This window comes from Caloenas nicobarica, chromosome Z (assembly GCF_036013445.1).
Source record: "Caloenas nicobarica isolate bCalNic1 chromosome Z, bCalNic1.hap1, whole genome shotgun sequence".
Taxonomy (NCBI): domain Eukaryota; kingdom Metazoa; phylum Chordata; class Aves; order Columbiformes; family Columbidae; genus Caloenas; species Caloenas nicobarica.
This window is the reverse complement of record NC_088284.1, coordinates 8367257-8394651: the sequence shown is the minus strand read 5'-3', so window position 1 is coordinate 8394651 and position 27395 is coordinate 8367257. Positions and strand designations below refer to the sequence as shown.

Below are 27395 nucleotides of genomic sequence, written 5' to 3'. Positions count from 1 at the left end.
GATTGCTTAGGAAAAATGCTGCTCTTACCCTGGTTAAAAGTATAGTTCTTTCCTCAAGAGTACAATCTGCACTGGTTGAACAAGAATGCTGTATTGTATGCTAGAGGCAGGGTGTTCTGTTCAAAGGAGCTGCTTTTTTGTTTTGTTTAAAGTAGTCAGTTATGCTGAAGTAGTAGTTTTGATACGGGAAGATAGAAGCTGTCTTGTGGTAGATGCTGAGAATAAGCACCATCTGAGGGGTATCTTATCCCTCTTAAGAAAGACATTCTGTACTTTCCCACCTTGCCTTCCCTTTGCAGATGGCTGCTAAGAAAATAAGTGAAGATAGGATATTTGATACTTTTTCCTCCTATAATTTTCAAGACAGTTATTTACCAGAGAATGATCTTTATCCTTATTTGTCTCATCATTAAAGATGACAGTAATAGTTCAGGACCTTCTAGTAAACTCCAGCCTGTTATACTTTCATTTGCATCCGTCCTTACTTTGAACCAAATATCTATTATTTACTGAAGCCTAATTTCCCGTGTTGCATGTCCTGATATTTGAATGTTACAGATTCTTTTCTGAATGAACAACTTCCATGTTATCTCTTTTTTTCAAAAAGCAAAAAGAAAGCTCTGCTGTTCTTCCTGCCCCAAAGTTGGGTCCTGTGTGTACTTCACTCAAAGATACTGTCTTCAGATGGAGTTAAGCTCTCTCCTGCAGTAATCCCAACACAGATGTGTAAGGCTTTCTTTTGCAGGTGTCTCGTCAGCTACACTTAATTGAGATTATCCATGTCTTTCTACATCAAATAATACAAACATTACTTCCATGAAACATTACTTTTATGAAACGGAGTTCCTCTTTTAAGGACCAAGAGTACAGAAATAGTAGTATTAAATTTGGAAAAAAAGACACAGATTAATACAGTTGGGAAAATAATCTAAGTTGTACAGTAGGTATGCATTAGTGGTATCAAAGATGTTAGACACTTCAGACTGGCAATAACCCTGAAGGGTTTAGGATTTAAATAGATACTGGAGGTAAAATTCGGAGGCTGAAATGTGACAAAATACCTCAAACCTGGTAATGATGTTTATGATAGATCTTGTTAGTTCTGAGTTTGAATGAACACCTCTGGTGGTGCTTATCTTCCTGGCTAAGTTAAATGTCGCAGGACTCTCGGGGGAAAACTGTATTTTAGGAGTAACTTGAAACGGGATGACTGTGCTTTAAAAAAAGAGATGTGCTTAACAGAATGCATGAAGATACTCAGTTGAAATGGAGTGCAGCCTACAAAGAAGTCATACTGGAATACGTGGGATACATTAGTCATTAATCTTGATTATTGACTAAGCTGAGAGTGTGAAATGTGTTACTGCAGGAAAAAGCAGATTTTGGGGGCATCCAAAGAAGTACCCTGTTTGTGCAGTGAGAATGTGCTCTCTGCTCTGTGACAACATTTGGAAAAGGCTCTTCATTTTTATAGCCCTGGAGTTCACATTTGTGGTGAACAAACATAAAATAAACAAGCAGAAGAAAAGGGTAGAGAAGAGATGGCCTGACAAAAACAATAGGACAAGTAGGCGTTTTTATCCTGTCAGGATAGCAATTACAGCTCTATGGGCTGTTCTTGGTTTGCAATTTATTGTATGCATTGAAGGAGAAGAGAATTTCTGATCTTTATAATTTAGAATCATGATGGTGATTAGCCACAGAAGAAATCAATATGTTTCATGTTCAAATCGAGTTTACCAAGTTGATTATTACACCCCCTATTTGAGATTTATTTTGAAAGCCAATTGGAATATTCTGCTAGAGCACTGCTTGCTGCTTATTGTAGCAATGTGAGCTATATTGAGCATGGCACACTGGAGATCTCTGATCTACTGCCTTGTTTCATCCAGAATTTAATTCAAAGTATTGGTGTTTTACTTCTGCAGTCTTATATTTTCTGGTTCAGATGTGACTTGCTTGGAAGTATATTTCTGCTTTTGTGTTAATCATGTGTATTTACAGTGTTTAGCAAGTACATTTACTGCCCAAAGATCTTGCAGATCAAGATAATTAAAAATGGCAACTTAATAGATGAGATTGTAGGGTAGCCATTAGCGAAGAGGGCAAGCTGATGTTAATTCCTACACAAAACGTCTTTGAAAGCAGATGTAGGTTTTCTTTGAAGTCTAGAAAGCAATGGAAGTAAAGGCTGAAAACAGGATGGATAGCAAGGTAGAAAAGCAAAGTACTGAAGGGATAGCAAGAGGTGGAGAAGCCAAGATGTGACAGCTGAGATACAGACACAATCAAGACTGAGCATTAGATTGAACTAAGACAATGGATTCCTTTAAATGACTTAATACAGGGTAGGATTGGGGAGTCTTGTTCAGAGAAGATGCAGACTTCAGCAGTTGTCTTTATCATCCTGATGAGGAGAGAAACAAGGTGGAGAGCTTACTGCAAAGCTTCCGTTCAAGTGTAAATTATTTGGAGCAAGCACCATCTTCCCATTTTGTGTCTGAATTTCTAAGGCAGTAGGTACTTAGGCAGAGTGATACGGTCAGTGAACACTGATAGAAGTTTGCTTGAGTCTGACTAGTAAAAGAGTGGATAGGATGTTAGAAATCTGAGTTTAGTGATTGTGACGAAAAAAACCCCACAAACAGGGATGAACACAGTTGCATCAAACTGGCAAACCCTACGGAATAAAATGCTGAATAATAAGACCATAGCGGTACAGAGTCCCCAAGAGTTACGGAAATGGGAGAACAATGAGAGAACAAATGCTTGTCTTGTGGTTCCAATTAAAAACTTAGACATTGAAGAGGACATTACAGGTTTAAAACAGTGGAAAACACAGCAAGCTGAATGTGCTGTGGAGACCTGCTGAGAGAAGAGTGATTTGATTTTGATTGTCCTCCTGACTTGTGACATTTTTGGAAATGAAGGGGCACCAGAATGAGGATACAGGGATTGCGTGCTGTATTGAAGGATGCAGAGAATTCGTAAGGAAAAAGTGTTCTGTTTCACTTAACCAAAGGAATGATTTTAGTGACCAAGGTCAGCTTATTTTTGGAGAATTAGAAGAAGAAATAACTAAAATCTGCTCGATGATACTTCCTAGTCATAAGAAACAGAAATCGAAATTAGAAAGGCCTGTATTGTACCAGTATGGCCTTTCATATCTGCAGTATTTAAATGACTTAGAAAAATCTGCATATGCTTTACGAAGTCCTTCCCTCCTTACAGTTAAAAGAATAAGCCTGGGATAAATAATTTTATTTGTATTTTTTTGAAGCTGGAGCTAAATCATAGGATCTCAAATTTTATTATTTTTTTATTTATTTTTTTATTCAAAGTGCTTCAGGCTTGCCAGGGCCTTTTGCTTAAAATTGCAGTACAGAATAGTTGAAACTTAAAAGTGATAGTTGCTTGGAGCCAAGCTTCGAAGAGGATTTTGTGGCTTCAAAGCTTTGTCATTCCTGACAATCTTTGTGGCACCACTGCTGTAAAACTGACTACATCAGTAATTTTAAAAAATTTGATACTTCAGCTATGGTATAGTTCTTACTACTTTCTTCTGATTTTTGTTCTACAGTTTTACTCTCTGTTGGCCAAAAGGATTTTTAAACAACTTTCTTATGACTGTGTTGTATTTGACATGAAAAGGTGCTGTGCAGGAAGTGGGAAGCTGGATCTAAGCATCATCTAGAGAATAGGCCTGGGATGCTGCTTAGCTGCCTTTTAACTAAGTCCTTATTTCCTATCAAACCTGTAATACATTTTCCTAAAACTTTAACAAGCTGTGGGTTTTGTAAGGCTTTTGTTTCTCACTTGGGTGAACAGGAAGTGTACGGATGCTGTGAATCTGGGAAGGTTGCATGCCTGAATTGTGGGATCAGGATAAGTGCTCCAGGTTTTCAGAAACGCCTCTGCATGGAGAAGGGGATCCTGCTGGTGTCTGGGGAGATGTGGTGAGGAGCAAGTACGTTGGTTATTCAGGTTAGGAACACAAGAGCATGTGGTGGGAAAAGATGGTTCCTTTGGGAGGCTGATGAAATGCAGAATAGTGTGACATTCAGCGAGGTGTGATGCAGCTAAATAATACACCTCCGAACTCGTCCTTAAACTAAGACTCTTCCAAGTAGGAGCAGGGCTGTGGGGGTTACGAGTGGATAGAATGGCAGTGTATAGCCTTTCCTATAGGCAGCTTGAGAGCTGCTGTTCTTATGTTTGAAGATTAAAAGCTGGAACCTGGCTATCAACCTCTCTCCAGTCTGGTTCAGAAGTGGCATTCTGACATACACAGCTCTCTGTTCTTCATGTACAATTCTCCTTGGGTCCCCTCTGCCCTGTCCCCAAAGAAGTGTCTGTTTCCCCAGCTTATTTTACGCAGCAGAATTTGTTAAGATACGAAGGCCGTTCTGTTGATTCAAATGGTTGTTTCATCTTGCTAAATTTCATGTGACTCTGTAGGTGAGGCTTGTGTGTTCATGTATTTTCTCTTAAAATAGGTAGAAATTATACCTAAATTCCTTGGTACGTATTTGGTTAAGCTTCTCTTTGTTCAGTGGTATTACCTGTGACTTTGATGCACCTTCATTAATTAATTGTGAAACAAGCTCAGTGGCTTTACCTTGACTTAATTTTAAAATTGATTTTTATGTACTCCCTAAAAATCACATGTGCAGCATTTTATTCTGTTGTACTCTGGTACATCTCTGTGTAAGGATTGTGGAAAGCCATAAATATAAATTGAAAATGAACTGGAGAGGGGTTTTTTTGTTTTGTTTTTTCCAAATGGTGATCCAGGAGATACTAGTTGCGGAAGGGAACAGTCTGGATAATACTCCTGAAAATTGTTTTTTTACATCCAGAGCTGCATTGCCGTTCTGTCTAGACAGCAGATGGCAGCATTAGACAACGTATGCCTCGTCCAGGTAGCCAGAAATCAAATGGTTGCTTTTTGGGTTTCTTTTGTTCTCCCCCTTTCCCTTTTTTCTTTTATTTCTTTGTTATACAAAGTAACCAGGAGCTCCAAATCTAACAAACTACAGGTTTCATCCCTCTGTTAAAAAATTAATTTGTGGTAGGATCTGTGTTTGTGCATGGTGCGATGTGCTAAGAAATCATTCTCTGGAGTGAAAATGAAATTTCTTTGCAGGAGGGAGCAGAGTGAGGGGAGACACTGCTATTTCACTTGACTCAGGAGGTTCTGTCTTATCCCAAATCACATATATCTGTCCTTCCTCTACCTACTTACAGTACAAAATGTCATCAGGAAAAAAAAAAAATTAGTCATAATGTAGCGGCAAAACTGTTGCCTGGAGAGTGTGCCTGCTGAGAGCCAGACGCAATTTGGAAACAGTAATAAGTTTCCCTTGATATGATTATTTTCACTCTGCTTTAAGGGGGAGAGAGGATGGAGAAGTGTTTGTTCCTAATGGGAATGCCCTTGAAAGAACAAGTAGGCGCAATCAAGGGAAAAATATACATATTGTGCAGTTAAGATTGCAGTTCTTCTACAGACTAGAATAGATTCTAGTTAAATTAGAAAGGAGGTGGATTATGTGCCGAAGTTCAGTGCAGCAGTACTAGCCCTGCAGCAAATGTCAGCATCTCAGCTGTGGTGAGTGGTGTTTGTGGCATGAGATTATTTTAGCATGGTTAGTCAACATCTTTATTAATGTAGCAAGAAATGCAAGACGCTAGTACCAAATGTATGCTATACTTAATGCAAAGATTACATTAAGCACCTTTCTTTCACTACTGCTGCTTATGAGTAACGCCCCATGATTTTTATTGTTTTTTTCAGGAGCAAAAAGAAAAGCGCACGTGTGTAATATTACCTACATTGGATGGTGAAAGTCGTAGTTTGGTTTTGCTGTCTCCCCTGGCAGTGTCCCATCCATCCTGCCTTAAGGAAACTGAAGAAAATACTATTGTCCTCTGTGGCAGTCTAGAAATAAGGTTGCTGCAAAGTATGAGAAAATTCTTTTGATGTCCTAAATTGTGTAACTATATTTTTTTAGCATGTAAAGGGTAGGTGGGGTAGTTCCTTTTGTACTTTGGAAATATATCAGGACCAAAGTGGTAGGCTTTGAAAATGGTTTAGAAGCTGTGAAATATCAACTTCTCCTTTCAAAGAAAGTCCAGTTAGATTTGAAGGGGGGTAAAACTGCAGGTGTGGATTATCCTTCCCCAAGCCAGTGAAAGAAAACAAAAAAGTGGAGATAGATGATTGATTTTTTTTTTTAAATGTTTATTACTTGTTCACAGTGTAAATTCCCAATGCTGCAGCGATAACGCTGTCTATTATACTTGGCCTGGTGGTAATGAATATTGTAACATTTATCTTTGCTATTTTGTCACTTATTTTATACCTTTTTTTACTTTAAATAATTCCTGATGAAAGAATCTTTGGTAAATCAAGGTTTTGTATTCCCAGTTGCCTATTACATTAGTGTGAGTCTGTATTATTCAAGCAAATAGGTAGTAAAAGATTTAAGGCTTTGTTGGTTAGCTGTAATGACTTCTAGCCAGATTTGTACCTGTAGTTCACCCAATGACGTGCTGATCTGTTTTGTCCCTTCCTCTAATATATGAAAGGGTTTTCCTATGAAAATAAAACAAGAGCAATGTCTTCCCTGAGCTGTTGGGAAGGTGGAATCTGAGTGGGTTTGTACTGGTTATTATAGTCCAAAAGAAAAGCAAGTTGCGGTTTTCAGACTTCTTTGAAATTGTGGCATAAGGCGTTAGGTAGTCATGACTGATCCATTCTAGTCTTGATTAGCTGAGGTAGGTAAATCTGCTTCTGCTTTGGGTCCCTGCTGCAGAACTGCCAGGCTCCATGCGTTTTCTGTGGAGTCCCCCTGTCACTTTCCTGCCAAACACCAGATCAGGACGTGCTGTAAACAGCTGATTCTGATAAATCCCTGTTTGACACCGAGTTTCTGCCCTGAAAAACATTTACTTTATGTCTGCCATGAATTTTCTTTTAATTGTTAGTTTTCCCAACTCTTACTTGTTAGATGTGACCACTTCGAGTTCTGTCATTTCCTGTCTATGTTTCTGAGTGATTTTTAGCATTTGTACATTAAAAACAGTGCGAGAGCATATTACTCAATATCAGTGTAAGGCTGAACAAATTAGCACAGGTTAAATTGTCTATTGCCTGTATATACTGGACTTGTAAGAGTATGATTTTTTGTGACGTTTTCTTTCAATTTCAATACAGGCTACAAGAAACAAAGAATAAGTTTAAAAAATTTTTCAACTAAGGTCAATATTTGGTCAGTCAGGATGTTCTTTTATGGGTTTTTTTTCTGTGTTTATGGCTATATTGTTTGTGAATCTGTTATCTTGACTCTTGCTAGGAAAGAAAATATTATTGCTAGTTCTTCACTCCTGCTAGGAAAGAAAAGATTATTGCTAGTTCTGTGTTTGGACTCAGACTCTTCCAAAAATGTGATCATCTTTTTTTTGCAGGGGCAGGGGATTTATGAAGAAGTGTGAGGAGAATTTCATACTTCAGATAGCCAAAAAAAAAACCCTTTTCATTTGAATGAGAACATAAAAATCTGTTGGATTTGAGCATGGTTTGATGAATTTGGCTTCTGGGTTGTATGTTACATGAGAAAAGCTGCAAGGACTGACATACTATTGACATCAGAAAAGCTGGGCAAACTTATATTAAAAAAAAAAAAAGCCTAAAACCCCCCAAATACTAATACTTGCCTGGTGCAGCAGTATACAGACTTACCAGTGTCAATGAATATTGTTCTGCTAGTATATTTCTTATTTCATGCTTCATTTTCTCTTCTCCCAGAGCTAGAAGTGTCATAAAGTGTTTTGCATTATAAGTACTAGGGATATTGTGTAGAGACAGTATTTGCCATGTTCTAAGAAATAGGAGGTGCACAGTAAAATCTAAGAAATTGAATAGACGGTTCCACCTCTACCATTTCCAAAAGAAATATGCAAGAAGTAAATGTGTGGGTATTGGGAAGAAACTATGTCTGTATGTTGATGCCCTTTTTTTTTTATCCCTCCTTTTTTTTTTTTTTCTTTTTCCCCATGCAACAAAACTGATAGATGCATTTGCTATAGATAGGTCTGTACATAGGCTTTGTATATTAGTGTTTACAGCAGTTAATGTTCAGCGTAGCTATCAAGAGGCAGGGAATGGAAAAAACACAGTGAAGTAGTAGTGGCTCAGCTTCTCTCAAATGGGTTTTAATTGAGCTTTTTGTGATGAAAAGCTAATGCTGTTTCCTAGAGATGCCTAATTCTGTGTTCCAGTTGTAAACCAAGGAGATAGGACTGTAGTCAGAGAAGGCTTGTAGCAAAATATGGGAGCAGACGTTCGTTGACTAAATATTCTAAATACATTGGGTAATGCTGGGGGAGGAAAAAAGCTACCTGTTTTTGTTACAGGTTGTACACTTAAGAGTAACAAATAGGAACACTATAGCTGGCGCTAGACAAATATTTTTAACAGGGCTGTTTCCTGCTGTAGTTCTTGGAACAGGAAGAGAGGATTTGCTGTTACCACTGATAATTACAATGATTCTCTTCTATGAAAGCTACTTAACTCCAACAACATATTTAACTACATATTTTAACGTATTTGTATGGCATGCATACAAATAAGGTCTATTTTCAGTAGCATTCTATACCTCTTTTCTGCATTGATCAGCTGTAATACATTCTGAGTACTTCTGGATATCATTGAAATGAAAGATTTTACCACATCTTAAGAAAGAATGTTTATGCTTCCAGCTTCTTACATTTTTTTTCCAAAGTTTCTTTGATCTGTATATGGCAAAGTGGAGAAAAAGGATAGTCCCAGAGACCAATGGTGTTCAAAATAACCACTGTCTGAAAATGCTGCCTCAGATCGGTAAGCTTGTTCAAGCAGAACAAATGAGAACCAAAAATGCAGATTCTATCAATGTCTGCACTTCATGTCTCGCTGAAGCAGGAAACGTTAATGGATCTCCTCATGTTACTCTGTCTGATAAGCTATATCTGGAAAAAACGAGCCTTTTCTGCTGGTGAATTAGAGGAATGTGCTTTAACGGTCACAAAGGAAATGTAAAGAAGTTGGGCAGTGTTTTCTAACTATTTCTGTTTATGTTCTTATTTGAGTGCATTTAAAAAGGGTCATAATGTTTATTTGTGAATACCTTGTACTTAGGGCTGGTGAATTTCTCTTTGTGCAAGGGTTTCAGGGTAGGAAGTGGTAGTAGTATTGGCAATTGCTCAATTTGTTCTCATTCTCCAAGCTGGAATATGTTTACCTCCCACAGCACCACTTGTGTGTTTTCCCCTTTGCCCCGCCCCACAACTCCACTCCATTTTACAACCTTGGAAACTCTGGCAAAACGGTCACAAAAGAATGGATCTTACTCGGTGTGGTGTAAGTGGAAGCAACTCTGCTAGTGAAAAAGCAAAACACAAGAAAATCTTTGTATCAGTTCCTACATGGCTGAGTCTGTAGTGAGCTTCAAAGGTCTTGCATCTGAGGAAAGTGATGACACGAAGAAAGTATTCAGTGTGGAAGATCACGTAGAGATCAAGAGAATTGGAAACGAAGTCAGCAAAGTAATATTTCTAAAGAAAGCCTTGTGTAAGAGAGAAAGCAGGAGATAAGTTGGAAACTGTGTCTAATATTAAAGATTTTAGGAACAGAGGGCATGAAGGTGAGAGCTCAAGGAGGAACCAAAAGGAACAGTTAAGACCATAAATATGTGATGGTGACTGTAGCAGGATATGAAGTAAAAGAGAAGCTGGACTTTGTGAGACTGAGTGAAGAGCAGATCGTGAATTTCTGCATAAGGTACTGGGGAGAGAAGCATTACATTACTGACAAAGGCTACATCTAGCACTTACGTTACGAAATCCGAGGGCATGTATACTGAGGGCAGTTCTGCTGTTAGATTTAACACTTCTCTCAGCAGTGTGTGCGCAGGCTTTTTGATTTGGTGCCGATTTCAGTAGAGGCTGCTTTTCTAAGTGAAACTCAGCATCATCAGTCTTGCCATAAGAGCCATGCCTCACTAATAGATCTATTTCTAGCTCTTCTGGTTGTGAAGAAGGTGGCCCTTCCTCTCTCAATCAGTATGCTGCTGAGCTGCATGGCCTATGGCTATGCAGACTGAAAAAATATTGAAGAAGTCTCAACTTCAGCATTCATCTTTGTGAGGTGACTAAACTTCCTTGCCTCTGTCCATCTATTTCAGCACTAAAACTTCCACTGAAAACAAAAACTTGTCTTAAACATAATTCAGAGCCTCATAATAAAATGTGTCATATAGTTAACCTTTAATACAATGTAACATTTAAAGAATAGTTTGCATCTTTTGCTGGTAAATTACTACATAAATATTTAGATTAGGTGCAAGTAGGAATGTGGCATTATTTATGGATCCATATTTCTCTGGCATTTCAGATGCATGGTTGTTTTGCTGCCTAATAAATGCAGACATTAAAAGAACAAGCACACACAAACTGCTAATTTTAAAGCTTTGCAGCTCAGGGGAGAAAAATCTCCACATGTTTTGTTAGAACTGCTTGTCGTCTCCTGTTGCATGATAGAGAAAAATCATTTAAAACATTTGCAATTGCATTAAGCTCCTTTATTTCTGATACTTGTCATGGAATGACATGTCTCACCTGCTAGTGCAGATTGGTAGCAGAACAACCTGTCACATTTGGAGATGTTTTGGTGCTGTCTGTTCCTCTCACTTCAGAGGCAGATGTGTTATGGTACAGTTACTGCTTTAATTTTTGCCCCTATCTTGCTTCAGTTCTCTCTCACCTTATTCCTTGGAAGGGGGAGGCAAGAATATATAAAATGTTTTATTAGTGAAAACTGTCTAAAGGAGAGGAAAGCACAGGTTCCTTTTTTTTTTTCTTTTTTTCTGGTTTAGCTAGAGATCAGAATATTAGGGAGACTGACCAACACCAGTATAGGGCACAACAGATCAGAAAATGGTCCTGACATTAGTGCATTGCAAGCTGTTGTGGAAGCACTCTGACATCTAAACACGTGAAATTCTCTTGTGCTGCACAGATTTCTGTGAAGTTGTTTAAAACATGTACCTTCTCTGAAGCTCACCTTCCACTTCGTGAAATGTGTCCTTCCTTGTAGAGTGAACATACAAGGATAACGACAATAAGTGCATTGAAACCTATAAGCTGCTCAGATACTGCAGTGATCATGCTTCCTAGCTATTGGCACAGGAGCAAGTTTCCATTTGAGATGGAAAAGGAATCGGTATTACCTTGATCTGTTGAAATTAAGGAGAGATAGTGAGCAGCTCTGCTGCAGCATTGGCTTCTAAATTAATCCTGCACTTCCAAAGTTAATTCTTTGGGTGCTATCACTCCTCCATGGTCTCCACAGTGTTTATCAATGAGAACACCTCACTGAATGTTCATGCTTTTGTGCCTGGGGCTTGGCAGAAGTATCACTTGAGACCTGTAGGATCTTGTGTTCTGGTTCACTGAACAGTTTCCTGTCTTATGTTTCGAACTTCTGCAAGGCAAGTAGCTCTCTAGATGTATTCCTGTTCATTTTATGGACCTCTTTTTGAAAGCCAGTCACTTCTAATCTAGGGCCTGTGCAATGTGTTCACATTTACTAATATTCCTTTCCTACTTGTTAGCCAGAAACAGGCATTCCCATACAGCTTGGTGTGTAGGTTACATTGATGACCTCTTGGTCTGGAAAATACACGTAATTTCTCTGATTTGTATCCCCTATTGTATAAAATATTCTAGTGTTGAATATTTTTTCCCATTTCCTTATAATGTCTTTGGCTTGATGGCCCAGAAACTTCTTATAATCATGGGAATATATTTTACAAGAAGGCCTTTTCAGTACCCAACTTGACTAAGCTCTTCCAAGCATCTGTGGTGAGCCCCGCATTATCTGCAGACCCACTGGCTCACAGATTTTTCTGGTTTTGTTTTTATGGAGAGTGACTGTATGCATGGAGGCATCTGATTGTGATTCTGACTGTATTCCAATAAGTAAAGAATTTGCCAAAGAGCTATTTGCTTATTCAAACATTAATCATGTGAGAAGAGGATATCTGAAAGTATCGTTTTCTTGCTGCCAGTAACTGTCTTTATGCAAACGCTTTTCAGCTATTTTTTCTTCTGATGAGCACTTCTGAGTTTGTATTTCAGAACTCCTGTCTTCTGGAGTAACAGCCCTCCAGCACTGAAATCCTCAAGCCTAACACTTACCAGTCTTTCTCTAAAAGGAATGGGGAACTGTTATGGGGGTAAGAAAGTGCTAGCTATGGAGAAAAGGTTTTCTCTCTTCTTCACCAAAACATTAGATTTCTTTGGCTGACGTGTCCAGCTGGATATCTTGGCATGCTCCATCTAAGAAGCTGAGAAGACCTCCAGTATACCAGTTATTCTGCTGTGGTAATAAATGTGAGGCTGTAGGGATGAGCATTTTTTCTTCCAGAAGATTGTACTTCCAGAGTCTCATGGAACTTCTTTTTACCTGAAGTCATGTAAACTTCCAAAAAGACAACAGTAAATGTGAATGAATCAGTGTCACTCTGGGAACAGGCCTTTCCTGGCAAGACCCTTTTCCTAATACAAAACTAATCAGCCAGAGTGAGCATCTTGGTCTCTAAGAACAGTAGAAAATCCCAGAAGCTGTACATTTGACTTATGGAAGTTAAGTCTTTGCAATCAATACCCCCCCAGTTGAGTCATTCCAGGTGATTTGTTTCTTCCTCTTCAATAAATATTAACCATTTGATTTAGAAGCCTTTTTGTTGGATAGGGTAGCTGCAGAACATCAAGAGTGAGGGAATTTTGTTAACCTGTTTTCTGACAGTTCATGAATGGTAGCAATTCTCTTCAAATGGTTGTAAAAGGAGTATCTTCAATATACTTAGCAAGTTGTAATATATTTTACCTGTTAATTGTATTATGATTACAACATAAAACATCTGTACTGGGTCAAACCACCAAATTTAGGCTTTCAGCTCTGACAGTGGCCGTAACCATGTGGTGGAATATAAGGATAGGATAAGCAAGTAGCAATACTTGCAGCAGAGAGTCTCCCTGTGTCCACAAAACTGTGATTGAAAGATGGAGCCAGAATGTGTCTCTGTATTTGGTAGCACTGGGTGGACTTTTTCTTATTTTTATTTATTTGTTTAGCTGAGTCCCTGTAAACTTTAAACCTTCACAGCCTCCTGTAGAGGGCAGTTTCACAGCTTAGGAGAACTCGGAAAATCTCGTCCTTTTATTTGTCTGGAACTTGGTGGGTAGAAGTATGGAAAAGTTTGTAAACACCTGAATCCATTTGTTCAGTTGCTGGACAAATGCATATTCTTTGTCCTGAAATACTTCCAATATAAATTTTCTGTCTTGCCGAGTCCTGTGTTTATCTGGCTCATAACAGTTCTTCTGTTTGTACAAGAATAAGGGCCAACCTGGTCCCTTTGGTCTACTGAGAACGTAAAAATGTGTATTTTTCCTTATGTGATTTCGTCTCCTTCAAATAATATTAAGGTACATTGTTCTGGTCTGTCCTAGTGTATCTATAGACACAAATGTATGTAATCTGGGACAGTGTTGTACTATTTGTACATACAGCTTCCTTTTCTTCTTTGATGATCCAGATCTGAAGAATTTTTAAATGCCTGATAATTTGAGGAGCTGTGGTTCACTTTATTTACTTCTAAATCTCAAATTGTCAGTAGGAAAAATATAATTATTCACTAGGTTGGGAAGGTAGAAGTTTCCCTTTTTTATGATACGTAGATATGTTACCTTTTGGGCTGGATGTGAGGAACTGAAGTCAAAAAAATGAAATCTGGAGTGTTGGCAAAGTGAATGATTTTTACTTTTCGTTTCTTTCTGTTTTAAACAACTCTATTTACTTTACCTAGGCATGTCTTCCATTTTGAGCTGTAAGGCTTATTTTTGAGTACTGTTACTGCAAAAATAGCCCACCACCAGGAAGAGCAGCAGAACACACCCTGTTTCAGACAATACTATTTCAGACTTTAGTGCTGTAAATGATGTAGAAACGTGCATGTATTAATGAGGGGTATAATAGGTTTCAGTCAAAGTGGGAGATAAGATGTGTTAATCTTGTATATTAAATAGTCCTACAACAATGAACCTTATAATGAGGCTGTTATTAAATCTTTTCTTCAGTGACTTCAGTTTGGTGAAACCAGTGCTTTTTAGTTTGGCATGTTTAAGGCCATTTTTTTTTTTTTACAAGAAAGTACCAACTTTCTGAGGCCTTCGTCATTCTGAAATACTTATTTAATTAGAGATTTGTACAGCACGTGATGGAAAAGAAAGCCTTTGGAGCACTCTGACATGGAATACTTTCCTTTTTTGGGTGTGGGGACACCTCCTTTAAAATTAGTATTAGTGTGCTTGTATGGAGTTTGATTTGACCTCAGCTGCCTTTTTAGGAAAAGGAGTGTTGTGTTTCTCTCATCAACAGCATGCAAACAGATTGTGTACTCACAAGGTTAGAAAGACTGTCAAAATAGCAATAGTTTTAAAATAAAAAATGAAATTATCTAGAATGATCAGCAGTTTTTACATTCTGTGCTGCTCTAGCTATAACACTGAAGGCAGTTCCACAAGGAGGGAAGATTTCTTGGCTCACTGGTATATTTTTTTTTTTTTTTCTATTTCGGTCCAGCAACATTTACAGATTTTTCATCTCTCCACTTGCACCATTTGCAGATGGTCACATTAAAATCTACGTGTTCCTGAGTATGTTCCAGTTTAAAAGGTGGCGGGGAGGGAAAGGAAGTTGAAATACTCAAGCCTGATGCAAACTGATACAGAGAAGCAACCATGTGAGGAAGCAGCAAACAAAAGAATTCCCTGTAGCAGCCAGGTTTCCTTTCCTGTACAGACCCGAACGAGGAATCTCATTCGAGACTGGTGGGAGCTTGGCTGAAGGAGAGTCTGCTTTTCTCTGTCAGCGTTATTCCCATTTGAGGGCTGTAAGGAAAAGGTTCAGTGAGAGACATGGAGTATATAACATTAAGAGTGATGATTGATTGTTTCCTACGAGGAAGCAACAAGACAGACACCACTGTGTATTCTCAGGTGATCTCCATTCTGGTAGTAACGGAGACCAAACCTGATTAGCTTCATTATAAAATGAGCTGATGTTTTGTGATCTTACATCCTCATTCCCTGCAAAGCAGACACCTTTTTGATTTACTATGCGTGTTCTTTAATTGAGATGGAGGTGCTGTGGCTCTGCTCTCAGTAATTTCGGGTTTTACATTCCATTTCTCTTTTGCCTCTCTGTCCCATTTCCTCCATGCATCCAACTCTGAGCTCACATTTATCCTGCTAAATAAGTCCTCTTACTGTGTCCAAATGTAACAGGCTGAGCATCCTTTCTCAGATACCTCAATTCCCATATAGGCTAAAAGCACCTTATCTCTCTTCAGGCTTCTGCCAGGAGCTCCGTTGTCAAATTAGAGTAAAGAACATGGCTGTTTTAATATTGAGTAGTACTGATACGACAAATGGCTTTGTGTAAACATTTAATGGTGGCTACTGTGAAAGGTTTTTTAATTCTCACAAAGGCCTGCAAATAAAAACAGCAAGTATTTCCAGTGATGGGTGTTTTATGTAAAGCTGTGGCTGCCTCTGTGGATGGAGGGGAGTGTAATTTGAGGAAGAGGGGTAGCAGGCGCATTTTCATGTTTTAAAGTGATGTGTTGGATCCCTCTCTGTAACAGAATTAACCTCAAAATTTGACAAGCGCTCTGTGCAGTTAGAGGAGCGGTAATATCCAGCAAGGTCACTAGATGGAGCGGCAGGTCCATTTTTCTTGTCGCAGGGGCTGACCAGTGCTTTTGTCGTCTTTGCAGATGCACATATGGTAGAATATTATCATTTTATGGTTACAATTATGAGCAATTTGATAGAAAATGAAAGCTAAATTATGCAGTGTTCTTTTTATTTGTTTAATTTTGCACTCTAAATATGTAAAAGGAAAAAATAGCACTCTTTTTTGTGTGGTTGGTGATAGGTGCAATACCTTCTTTTGGCTTCATATTCTTACACAGTACAGATTGATATTATTTTCTGTTGTACATGATGAAATGTGTGGTGTTATTCTCAGATGCTGGGACTGTTTTGTACAGAAATTGTATACGGCTGAATCTCCAGGCTCCTTTTTTCCATAAAAAAGGATCATGCATTTACAGGCTGATAGACAAATACATAAGTAACGAGTTCCTTAACAGTTTCCAGTGGAAGAGGCTGAGTAGCTGTGCCGTCTAAGCAAATGCCAAAGGAAATCTTTAAATCCTGAAAGTCGCTATAGGTGTTGGCAGAGCTCCCCTGAAAGGAGTGAATATGTTCTGAACAAACTCTTTCCTGCCAGTGAAGGAAAATCTCAGGCCATCGCAGTTTTTAAGCCAAAATCGAAAAATGTTTATGGCCTATGCCAGGGCAAGTAGCTTGTTATGATGATCTATGGGAGCTGTATTATGTGTATTCATTTTCTTAATTTTTCTTTCATCAGATTCCTTATGTTTGTTATTATGAAAATCTGTGTTTTCACCAGTGTGTGTAGTGGCATAATTTGCCTTTTGTGTGTTGCATTCTTCCTTCCTTTTCACTAGATGAAAGTTGTTGTTAGCACAGCCAGGCAGTAGAATAAAGTGGTTTTTTTTTTTTTCTTTGCTTGTAAGTATCCTTTTGTTTGTATTAATGAAGATAAGGCTGGAGATGTGTTTTCCACTTGGAATGGAAAGTGCAAGCTCTGAGATGGTATTTGCATTTATTGATTCAGGCACATCTGCTGGCCTATGATGGCATGTGGTATTTTTGTCCTTACCCACCTTTGAACCAGAGAACATGGCAGATAAGCTGTCCAGTTTGATTGGCATATCCCATGGAAAGGATTTTCAATACATAGGATCAAATCTGGTACCCTAAACAGCTTTTGCATTTTGAAAGTGTGAGACTTCTCTGAGTTCATGTGCTGTCTTGGGAATTAGTTTTAGGTTTAAATGCTTTCCTTGCTCTCTTTAAATCATACTGGCCATCTTTTGGTTTGGCCAATTTTAGATGCACTGTATATATGTTGTACATTTCAATATTTTTCAGTATCTTTAAAGTGAACTTGGGGAATTTAATCATCTGGGTGGAAAAGAGGATCTTGGTAGATGATGTAAAGCTCAGGCTGTCTATAAAATAAATTTAAAAAATTACAAGTACTAGGAATAAATCACACTGGTAAATTAAACCAGGGTAGGAGATCTTGTATCTTTTATTGTTTTTTTTAGGTTCAATGTTAACAGTTGGCCTACAGGTGGCATGTGTGGAGATGGAAAGATTATCTTTTGAAAACAAATGAGTTGTTTAGGGAACTGTGGTTTTTATTTCTGTTCACACCTGACATCACTAAGTCCAGAGACTAGATTTGAATTTGATGTTTTGCATGTGCATCCTGAAAGCTCCGAGGGACTGCCATGGCTTTGTCCCTAACTTTGTTCTTAATTCTGTAGCTTTTCTTTAGGCAGGTAACCATAACTTGACTAATTTGTATGCACTATATGCAGCCCTGGCTCACTTCAAAGTGTAATCAAGTCATGAACTAATTACAATACCATATTCCCAAAGAATGTGAATTTAATTTCCCTTCAAACAGAATGGGAATGTATTAAGCAATTCCTTTATATAAGAGCTGTGGCATTCAACAACATAATGCTGATGCTTCAAACAGAAGTGAAGTTCTTAACTTTTGTGGACCTTCTGACCTTTTTCCCTATGCATCTTGTCTTTTTATTCTTGCATCTTGAGTTAATTTACTGAATGGATAACAACATTAAAATATTCAAGTGTAAATTAAAATGTAACTGTTGAGCTTTAGACTGGAGATCACTATCTTATTGTATGTGACTTGCTTCTGCATAGTGTTTTCAGAAATGTGCTTCCTGAGGGTTTTGGATCAGAAGAGATTGTGTTTTGAATTGAAGGCTCATAAGGTTCAGACCCACACCGGATGATTTCTTTAATACATTGAAAAGTGGATGTGCAGAAAGTTCCCTACAGGTTCCTAGCACCACTGTGCCAAGGTGTCCACATAAACTCAGTTATATAAGAACGAGCAAAGTGAAGTTGTTCATAAAACATTTTATTACCTTCAGTCTTTGCAGCATCTTCACAGTTTAGATAATAAACCTTCATAGAAGTTACTAGTCTTTATCCTTTCACAGAACAATGATTCACATAGGTTCAAGCCACTTATTTTATTTCTCTTAATTTTAAAGGTAGAAAAAATTTGTTAGGGTTGACTTTGATGTGTGCCTGGATAGTTTGATTTCCAAAATGCAGTCCTGTTGTTGCATTTCTGAGATGAGATTGTTGAAGTGCAGGACTGTATATGTATTAAACACAAGTTGTATTTTAAAATTAAATGTGGGTCAGCTTCCAATGAAGTATGTAATTGTTTATGATAAAGGAAAGAGCTTAGAATATCTTAGTTTATATTTTAAAGTGTTCCTTTTAGATGTTAATTCATTAATACCAGCAGTTTATTTTTATTCATATGACTTCTCATATGTAAGTAGTTGAAGCTGCATTATTTTAATTCTTTCTTTGGTTAGGAAGAAGAGAGCCTGCAGGTGGAAATCAGAACGACACACATATTGCTTCTTTCCCAAAAGGCATGATATCTTTCTCCTATTGATATGCAAAATATTAAAGGTAGAAAATAAGCCTCATTGCCTCTTGTGTCAAAATACTGAAAAATAAATGCTTGGGTGATGCATGGGAAAATATGGGTGCACTTCAAACTGAGCACACTTGTAGTGGAGTTTGCCACGAGGCTGTCGTGGGCCCTTGGGGCTCTGCAGACTCTGCAAATTCTGTTCCCTTGTATTATGAGCATTTAAATATATCCTGAGCCTTAGCTGTATTTACAGGTATAGCATTATTTGGAGACCAAGCTATGTTGGGTCTTAGCCTTTGCCAGAATTTGGTGAAATGCTTTCTTACTCTTGCCACAGCATTTTATGGCATTTTGGGGCTACTGAGTAACAGTGCAGTGGGATGCTGTAGTAGTACAAGGTGCCAAAGTTGTAGATGCAGAGCTGTGTCCATTAAACAGATGTGAGCTTATGTTGACATAGTTCCAGTTGCCAGACACAGTCCAGCCTCATTCTGGAAATGATGTAGTGTTGATGTTTCAGACAAAGTAAAACCAACCAAACAAAAAGCACAAACCAAAAAACCAACACAAAATCATCAAAGCAAGGTAAATCAGATCAGGCCTGAAGTGCTTGCTGCCATGTACTGTGGCTGTGCACAGCTCCTTGAATACATCTGGGTTACACACATCTAGTTGGAGACAGGCAGACAAGCTCAGGTCTGCTTGCAACTTATCCAAATGTATTTTTCCTTGGAGACTGAAGACCTCTCTTCCAGTGCTCAGCCTAGTTTTGGCAACCTGGTGTCAGTGGTGCTTCCTCAGCGTCTCCTCAGTCTAGTTTTTTCACAGCCTTTATCTTGAAGGGACTACCTGAGGCAGTGAAGAGAGTTCTTTCTTTGCTGAAACTGCAATATGATGATAACCAGTCAGCTTTCCAGATTCATGTCCTTAAGTAGGGATTAAAAAAAAAAAAAGTGTTTTGTGGCTACTAGATCATGATTGCAGATGTCAAAAAGCTTTCTTCATCACGTACTGAAATCATATCCCAGAAGGCTTCTTGTATCTCTGCTGCAAAGTTATTGCTGTCTTATTTAAAGTCAAATCTAACTCGTGCCTGTTTGACTTTTTCCTTTCTTTGCTTGTTTGTTTCTTCTTTGCATATATCTGTAGTAGCTCTGAGTCTCTAGGCAATATTCCATTGGATATAGGGGCTGATGGAACTGGATGATGGAGGTTTAGCTATTGTGTTCTCTTTTGGACATGGATCAAAGCATGCAGCCTTGAAAGAAGGAACGGTCCAAATCAGAGCTACAGTCTCTGGAATAGGAATCGGTTGTCCCTGGGCATCTTGTTTGATGCTTGGGAAGTCTGTCAGGGCTTTTCAGCATGGGTGAATGCAGGCAAACTTGCACGCTAAGCTGACCGGGTGCGAGATGAACCTGGTCTCTTAGTGCTGTACCTGAGCCGTGCTGACTTACCCTAGAGCTGCAAGACGAGTGTCCTGGGGATGGCCTGTGGAGTGTTGGGCTGCCCCTGTGTGCAGACGTTCCCAAAGACACCCTGTGACACAATTTTTCCATGTCTAAAAAGGAACACTAGAGCTCATGCCTGTCCCAGAAATGCTTGTGATAAGCCATTGAGGGAAGGAGTCACTAGGTGAGGAGTTCTCACAACACTGAAAATACAGAAGGGCCTTTTTATTAGATTGATTTGCCAAGAAGATCTCATTATTAGTGTTCTCTAACACTGCTGTTCATTAGTAGTTTTTCCAGCCTCAGATTCCTGTGATTGTAGACTGCCGTATTTTTTTTTTCTTTGAAATAAAGTGAGGTAAACCAAAATATTTCTTCTTGAATGATACAGCCTAAAACCCCCCTTTTTTTGTAAAGAGAAGGTCTGCTACCTTTTCTTTTTTCTTTTTTTCTTTCCCCTCTTACAGGAAGTCATTTAAGAAAGGCAGAACTTCAGCAAATAACCCTTGTGGACTATCCAGGTGTTGGCTTCATTTGAAAACCTTGACTGTAGATAAAGAGACCGGTGGGTGTTTGAGCTGCTGGAGCGTGAACATGGCTCACAGAAGGATGTGAGGTCTGATGTGTAGAATTCAGAAGCTTTCTAGGAAGTTGCTTAATGCTCTCGACCAAAACACGTCACATTTTAAGCTGGGACTCATTTATAGTCAGAGGCAGTGGAAAGATTGTATTAGGAACAGCATAGGAGGTCAGTGAATGTGATAGAGATTGGCACTTTTTCTCCAACCTCTTCCTTCCCTCTCCCCAGTTTCTGGAGAAGCAAGGAACTACAGCTGTCCATCCTACTTTGCCTTCTGAGAGCGCTAAAAGTATTTCACTCAGGAGCAACCTGAGAGCAGTTGATGTAGTCACAGAGCAGACTCAAAAGCCTGAGGTTTAAGAGAGGAACTGGAGAAAGAGGAAGGTTGAGACTTTGCAAGGCGGATGGGACCCTACCAGGCAGGTTGCTGCTGCTGGAAGAGGTGTCCCCCTCTCCCAGCTGTCTGTTCTCTCTGCTTGCTTTTGCCAGCTTTTGTGCTTGACGGACCCTTTGCTTTGCTGGGTGGGTTTGCTGAGCCCTTGGAGCCAGTGAAGGGTCTGGCAGGGCTGTAGAGCTGGTGTGGATGGAGGGAGTGAGACTCGAGGGGTGAGCGGGAGTGTGTCTGTGGCAGCCGTTCAACGTTAGGTTAGCTGTGCCTACTTGTGAAGCTTCACCCCTTCTCCCTGGAAATCTGTTCCTGGCCTCTGTAAATATGTCACCGCTGCATGCCATCAGTCCCTCTTCTCAAAGCCAACTCTGTTTCCACTGAGGTTATTATCTCTTAAGAGCCATAAATGACCTCTTAATTCTGTGACTTACATTCAGTGATGAAATCTACTAATTTATTCAATAAAATATATAGTACTTGCAGGATGACATGCAGATGTGGCTGTTGAAATCTTAAAACCGTTGCATTTCTGATTTTGATTGAAACCCCCTCGCCTCCCCACGATGTGCAACCTTAATACTTCACTAACAAACTGCATAAAATGTATCACTTGGATACATTCAAATGCATATTTCTTGGACATAAAACCGGTGTTCAGTGACATGCCAAGTACCATTTCTCTCAGGTAACTAACATCTTGTCAATGCTATATTTGTGCTTCTGAACACATGAAGAAATATCTGATGTGAGCATTTAGGCATATTACTTCTTCCGTGGAATGCAAATCTGTGGGATTTGTTATTCCATAGGTTTTTTTCACCCTTAAAACTTTTTTTTTAAAGCAGACTAATGAAAATGTTTATCATTACTTATGTATTTGTATAGAGACTGTATTGCCATAGTATATGTGTGCCCTTGTTATATCTGAATGGCTTAAATATTTTTGTGGCAGTGTTGTATATTGCCTGGGTAATTTATAGGGGAAAAAAAGATATAATCTTGCTGCTTTTAGCAAAAATTCAGTAGAATGGAAGAGTAAGACGTAATATTAAGGCATTTTTTTTCTTATTAACATATTCTGCAGTAAATGTACCAGCACATTATGGAGAATTATCATACTTAGAGCTTTTCTGCATGTGTCTTAAACAAATGAACATTTTTTTTTCCTATTTGAAGCTTTGTGTTTACTTTGTAAGCAAAACAGGACTTTGGACTCTTAGGCTATGGTGACTGTAACAATATGTTACTTAATGTAGAGTGATTGCATGAATGAAGAAGGTTTTAATCTTCTAATACAGTAAGTTTGAACAGTTGCAGTGCTGACCAAATCATAGGAAAATTTCAGGGATATCTCGGCTGCCATTCAAGCTCATGTTAGCTATCACCCTTCCCATTCATGATTGCATGACTGGCCCTTGGACAATCGGAATTTGCTTTCATGCTTTACTAATGTTAATTTTTCATGTCATGTTTTAAGCTGTATTTTAAATAAATTTGGCAGCTGCAAGCAAGAGGTGGTGGCATCACGGGCACAGCAGGGGCTCTGCAGTCTGTAAAGCACAATTCAGGCATCTGTTTTCTGGTGCACTTGCGCCGGGTACGTGCTAAGCTTGGGAGTGAGGGCATCTTGCTTAACTTTCCAGCAGGACTGATATTAATGCCGTGGCAAGAGCGAGGGTAGGTGCGTGGCCATCGGTCATGTGCCCCAGGGCCATTCAAGGTACTCATTCCTTGTGCCAGCTGGAGGGAGAAGAGGGTAAAATCTGTTTTGTGGGGAAGGGGTGGCTGGAAGCAAAGTGAATTAAGAGGGCTGTAAAAAAATTGGTAAAGATAGGACTGTCTGTTTTTATATTCCACCACATAACATGGGTTTAAATGAATTTCCCTATAATTTGTCTTCAAATACCAACATTTAACTCTTAGGCTGTATAAATGAACTGGCTTTTTCTAGAGTAAAATTCATGCCCTGCGTCCAGGCTAATATGTTCACCTACTATAAACATTACAGCTATGGTTACAACCGGAATAAAAAATTCCTTTTATATACATCATAGCTGGCAGAGACTCCTGAGACCACCACAAATCACTTCAGCCTTTTGGTGCTCTCTGACAAAATGAACTGAAATGTAAAACAGCTCAGGCTTTAGGCAGGCTGGCTCTGGAAAGCAATTAGCTTGTTTAGGCCATTGTTGTACCCTCCCATATTTCCACGTGCTGAGCAAAGGTGTTCTAGGAGCTCTCCCAATTGATTTAAACATTGGGGTTTAATAATCTCTCATTCCTTCCTAAAATGTTTTGCTTATTCTCTGTGTAGCCTTTTATTTAAAGGCAAGAAAAAACAAACAAACCAACCGCTGGCAAGGCCCCGCCTTCCCCAAAAGAGCAAGAAGAAGGAAAAAAAAAAAAACCACCTCAGGGTCGTAACAGGGAATAACAAAGCAGTGAGTTATTTATGCAGCCATGATTGGCAAAAATGATTGCAACATGAATTTGCCCAGAAGCAATGATTAGATCATAAAAATGTTAAGGAAATCTGTAACTCAACACCATTTTATAGATTGAAGAAGTTTTTGTTCCCTACCTTAATTGCAGTGACTTGTTATTAAAGTATTTATTCAGAGTAATCTCTTTGGACAGCGAGCCCTTATCCCATCTGCATGCATAATTAAAAGTGAGGGGGGAGAGAGGGGAGCATAAATGGTTTACCATGCTACATGAGCAAGGGAGGGAATTACACAATGACAGGTGAAGAGCAGATTTATCTCCTGTTGGAATTTCAATGCTGCAAGCAAGGCAGGACACTGTTGCTTGCTAATATCCTTGCAAACACTACACTTGCTGCTTCTCCAGATTACTGTCCAAAAATCATCGCTAGTCTCTGAAAGGCCTGTAATGCTGGCATCTGTGGCTGTGGGTTTTGGAGCTGTTGGTGCTCAAGCAAAGAGATTGGATTTGGGTGTATGGGCTTGTGAATCCACGTCTGTGCTTAAAAATGGACTATTTACTTACTTGGCTGGCTATTTATTTATTTATAAATAAACACTGGTAGTGTCTGGCTTTGCTGAATACAAATCAGAAGTTTGTAATTGTTCCAGCTGAAACAATGTCATCACCTGCCTCCTGCTGCTGTCCCTTTTCCAATGATAAAATAATTTGGTGCAATTCTTCTTTTTCCACTCCCTGAGTAGGAAGAAAGTTGTACTTGAACATTCATCTCTAGGCAGATTTATCATCATTAGGCAGTACTCAAACACACAGTATCTGTTTTTAAATTGAACTATTATGGATCTAAATCACACAGAATAAGTTGGTGTATATTTCACTCTAACTATTCGCTAAGGAGTACTTTTTTCCTTAACTTCTGATGTCTCACCTCTGCAGCAGCAGTACAGAGAATGCCAGGAACTTTTGAGCCTTTATCAGAAGTACCTCGCTGAGCAGCAGGAAAAACTATCGCTCTCCCTTTCTGAACTCAGTGCTGCCAAGGAAAAGGAGCACAAGGTAAGCTGTTTTTTCACATCTCATTCTTAATGACATCATCAAAATATCTTTTCTCTTTTACTAGAACTGCAAATTTAAGTGTGTTGTCTTGCATTATACAATGTTGAATGTTGCTTTGTGATTTGCTTCCCCATGAGTCCTTGCCTTAATACATGGATTGCAGGAAAACAATAAAATTCCCAAGTTTTGAATGAATAAAATGGGTGATGTTCATTGACCATATTGTAATGGAGCTTATGTCATAGGAATCATAGGAACCCATGCCTTTGCTAAGGAAAAAGTTAAGATGTTCTTCCCTTTTCTGTCCTGTTTCTTAAACAGCAAAATAATTGCAGTCACTATAGATACAACCTTTCAAATTTTCACTGTGGCTTTTGATGATTGAAAAGGACGTTACAGATGATGTACTTGGTCAATAAGTGCTTTTTCAAGTCTGTAAGGCAGCCCATCTGATTGGAGCTGTTTATAGAAGACCTATAATTACATACGCAGTTTAAAACCAGAAAATGTAGACTAGCGATACAATGTGTTAAATTAAGTGGTAAAATGTTTCTCAGATGCATGCGCCCAAAGACTTGAAAACATGGTTGCAGAGGATTTTTTTTCTGATAGCTAGGTACTTGATTTGCATCCCTGCTGATAGCAGATTATACCCTGGAAATGAAGGCTACTTAAGCAAGTGCTCTACCTGATGTTCTTACCTACTGTTCTCTTTCAGTAGCTTCCATGTGCAGATTTCCAGACTCTGTGGTGCTTTAGACTATGCCTTTTTTATATATGTTGGGCCCTTGATCCTTTCTTTTGCTGGAAGACTCTTAAAGCTTTATAATAGGGCTGGAAGTAAAGTCATCAGCACAGAGTATCCAGAAGGTGGCCTGGTTCTGGCTTCTCTCTGGTTCCCTACTAACAGAATTGCACAGTCAGATCCTGCTTCTCAGAAGCCTGTAAAGGAAGGGATGCATTTTTAATTCTGTTCAGGAAGCAGGTAGCAATACTTCTCTGACTTCATCGGCATCAGGTATCATTTTTTATCCTACTGATGTTTTTCTTTTGTGAAATATGTTGTCGGACATTGAGCTGTTTGTCAGGCTTTTGGCCTTTATAAACATTTCATTTCCATTCTTTTGTGTTTTTATCTGCCATCCATTTTGTGATGGCATTGAGTTCAGAACAAGAACCTTTTTCTCTGAAAATGGATGATGCCTGTGTTCTTGGCTGTGATATGCAACCTGCTGGGGATCTCTATGGAAGACAGTCCAGGGGAGCTCATGTAATCCAACAGCACCGTGGTAGCTGTGTTTGGGATGATGCCAATACTTCTCTCAGGTTTTGCTGTGTTTAACCATTTACATTTAGCCTTTCAATGTAAGATACACATATCTTGTGCTAGGTTAGCACCTAGTATAAAGGTATCCACTGTAATCACATCTAAAGTATAGAAGCAGATAATAGGAAATCTTCAGCCTATTAACTGTCAAATCAGCATCTGATGGTACAGCAATCTATGTCCATCTCTTGTTCTTCTGTCTTATCACTCTGTCGGTGTATAAACACAGAATTTTCTGAACTTGTTTTCTGATTTTATGTGCGAAGTCCTATCAAGCTTATATTTGATCTCATTCTTTTCTCTATACTTACAGGTACTTTTGTCCACAAATGCAAATTCAGGTATTATATTGAGGTTTGCCTTGACATTTCATTGATGGTTACCTAGTCTACAGCTCCAGCCTAGCAGGTCTGAAATTACCCAAGCCCTCTTGCCCTGTGCAAAGCTTTGCAGGCATAGATAAAACCTGTCAAAGCATGTTTCAACTGGTTTTTTTTATAGTTTGCAAAATATTTCTAATATTTATAGCCTTTCTCTTCAATTTTCTCTTCCTATGCAGCCCTGGTAGGCATAGAGCTGCTTATATCTTGAATGCATTTGGCTTCATTAATTGTTATGTTTTTTCAAACAAGCTCTTCATGATACATTTCACCTCGTGGCTCAGAAGCTGCAGAGATTTTTAGGACTGCCTCATTGCGTCGGTTCTTTCCCTAACACACTCCTTCATGCGATATCTATCGCAACTGAAGAAAAGTCATGGGGTTGCTTCTTCTTGGACTATCATGTTAATTATTACACACTTTTATTTTTGTTGCTTTTTGTCTTTTGTCTTAATACCTGAACTGCCAGCTCATTGGGTCACGATCGGGTCGCGATCGCTCTCTCTTTTTTTTTTGTTCTGTATGAGCATTTTCTTAGCACAGTAGTTCAGGCAGGCACAGGGCTGGCATTCTGCTGTCTGCCTCGACAGGGAATGCCACAGGGGACCACAGCAGTGAGAGATTTTGGGAGGTAAAAACTGGGAGGTGGACAGGCCCAAAAATCTTTCCTCCCGCTCTGACTGCTGCCCACACCAGCTCTCTCTGCCCTGCTGAAGCTCTTACGCTCTCCCTCTTTTTGTTTTAAGCTGGACTTTGAAAAAATGTCATCTTGCTTAAATATTAGGCTAAAAGAAGTCTTCCTGAGTTTTGTTTGAATCCTGATCCATTGGCAATCTTTGCCCTATTGTTTGTTTTTGACTGGGCTAAGGAAATCCTGGATACGTCTGGCTTTAAATCAATAGATACTAGCTTGCTACCTAGTTTTCAGTTCTTTGAACTGTCTGGGGGAGGTAACCAGCATCTCGTGTTTTGGGTGACTGCTGATGTTACTGGGGCGTCTGTGCTTCCATGTAAGATGCTCTTCTGATTTTCCTGTGTCTTGCAAAACATGGGATTGCACCGTTATACTCT

General features: G+C 39.0%; 1 protein-coding gene across 1 annotated transcript in view; it reads left to right on the top strand.

Annotated features, from left to right (window-relative positions):
• The window catches only part of KIAA1328 (KIAA1328 ortholog), a 180258-nt gene that overhangs the window by 45226 nt on the left and 107637 nt on the right, over nt 1-27395 (top strand). The window contains exon 6 of the mRNA XM_065656410.1: nt 24490-24617. Coding sequence (XP_065512482.1) covers nt 24490-24617 — 128 coding nt within the window. The remainder of the gene's footprint in view (nt 1-24489; nt 24618-27395) is intronic.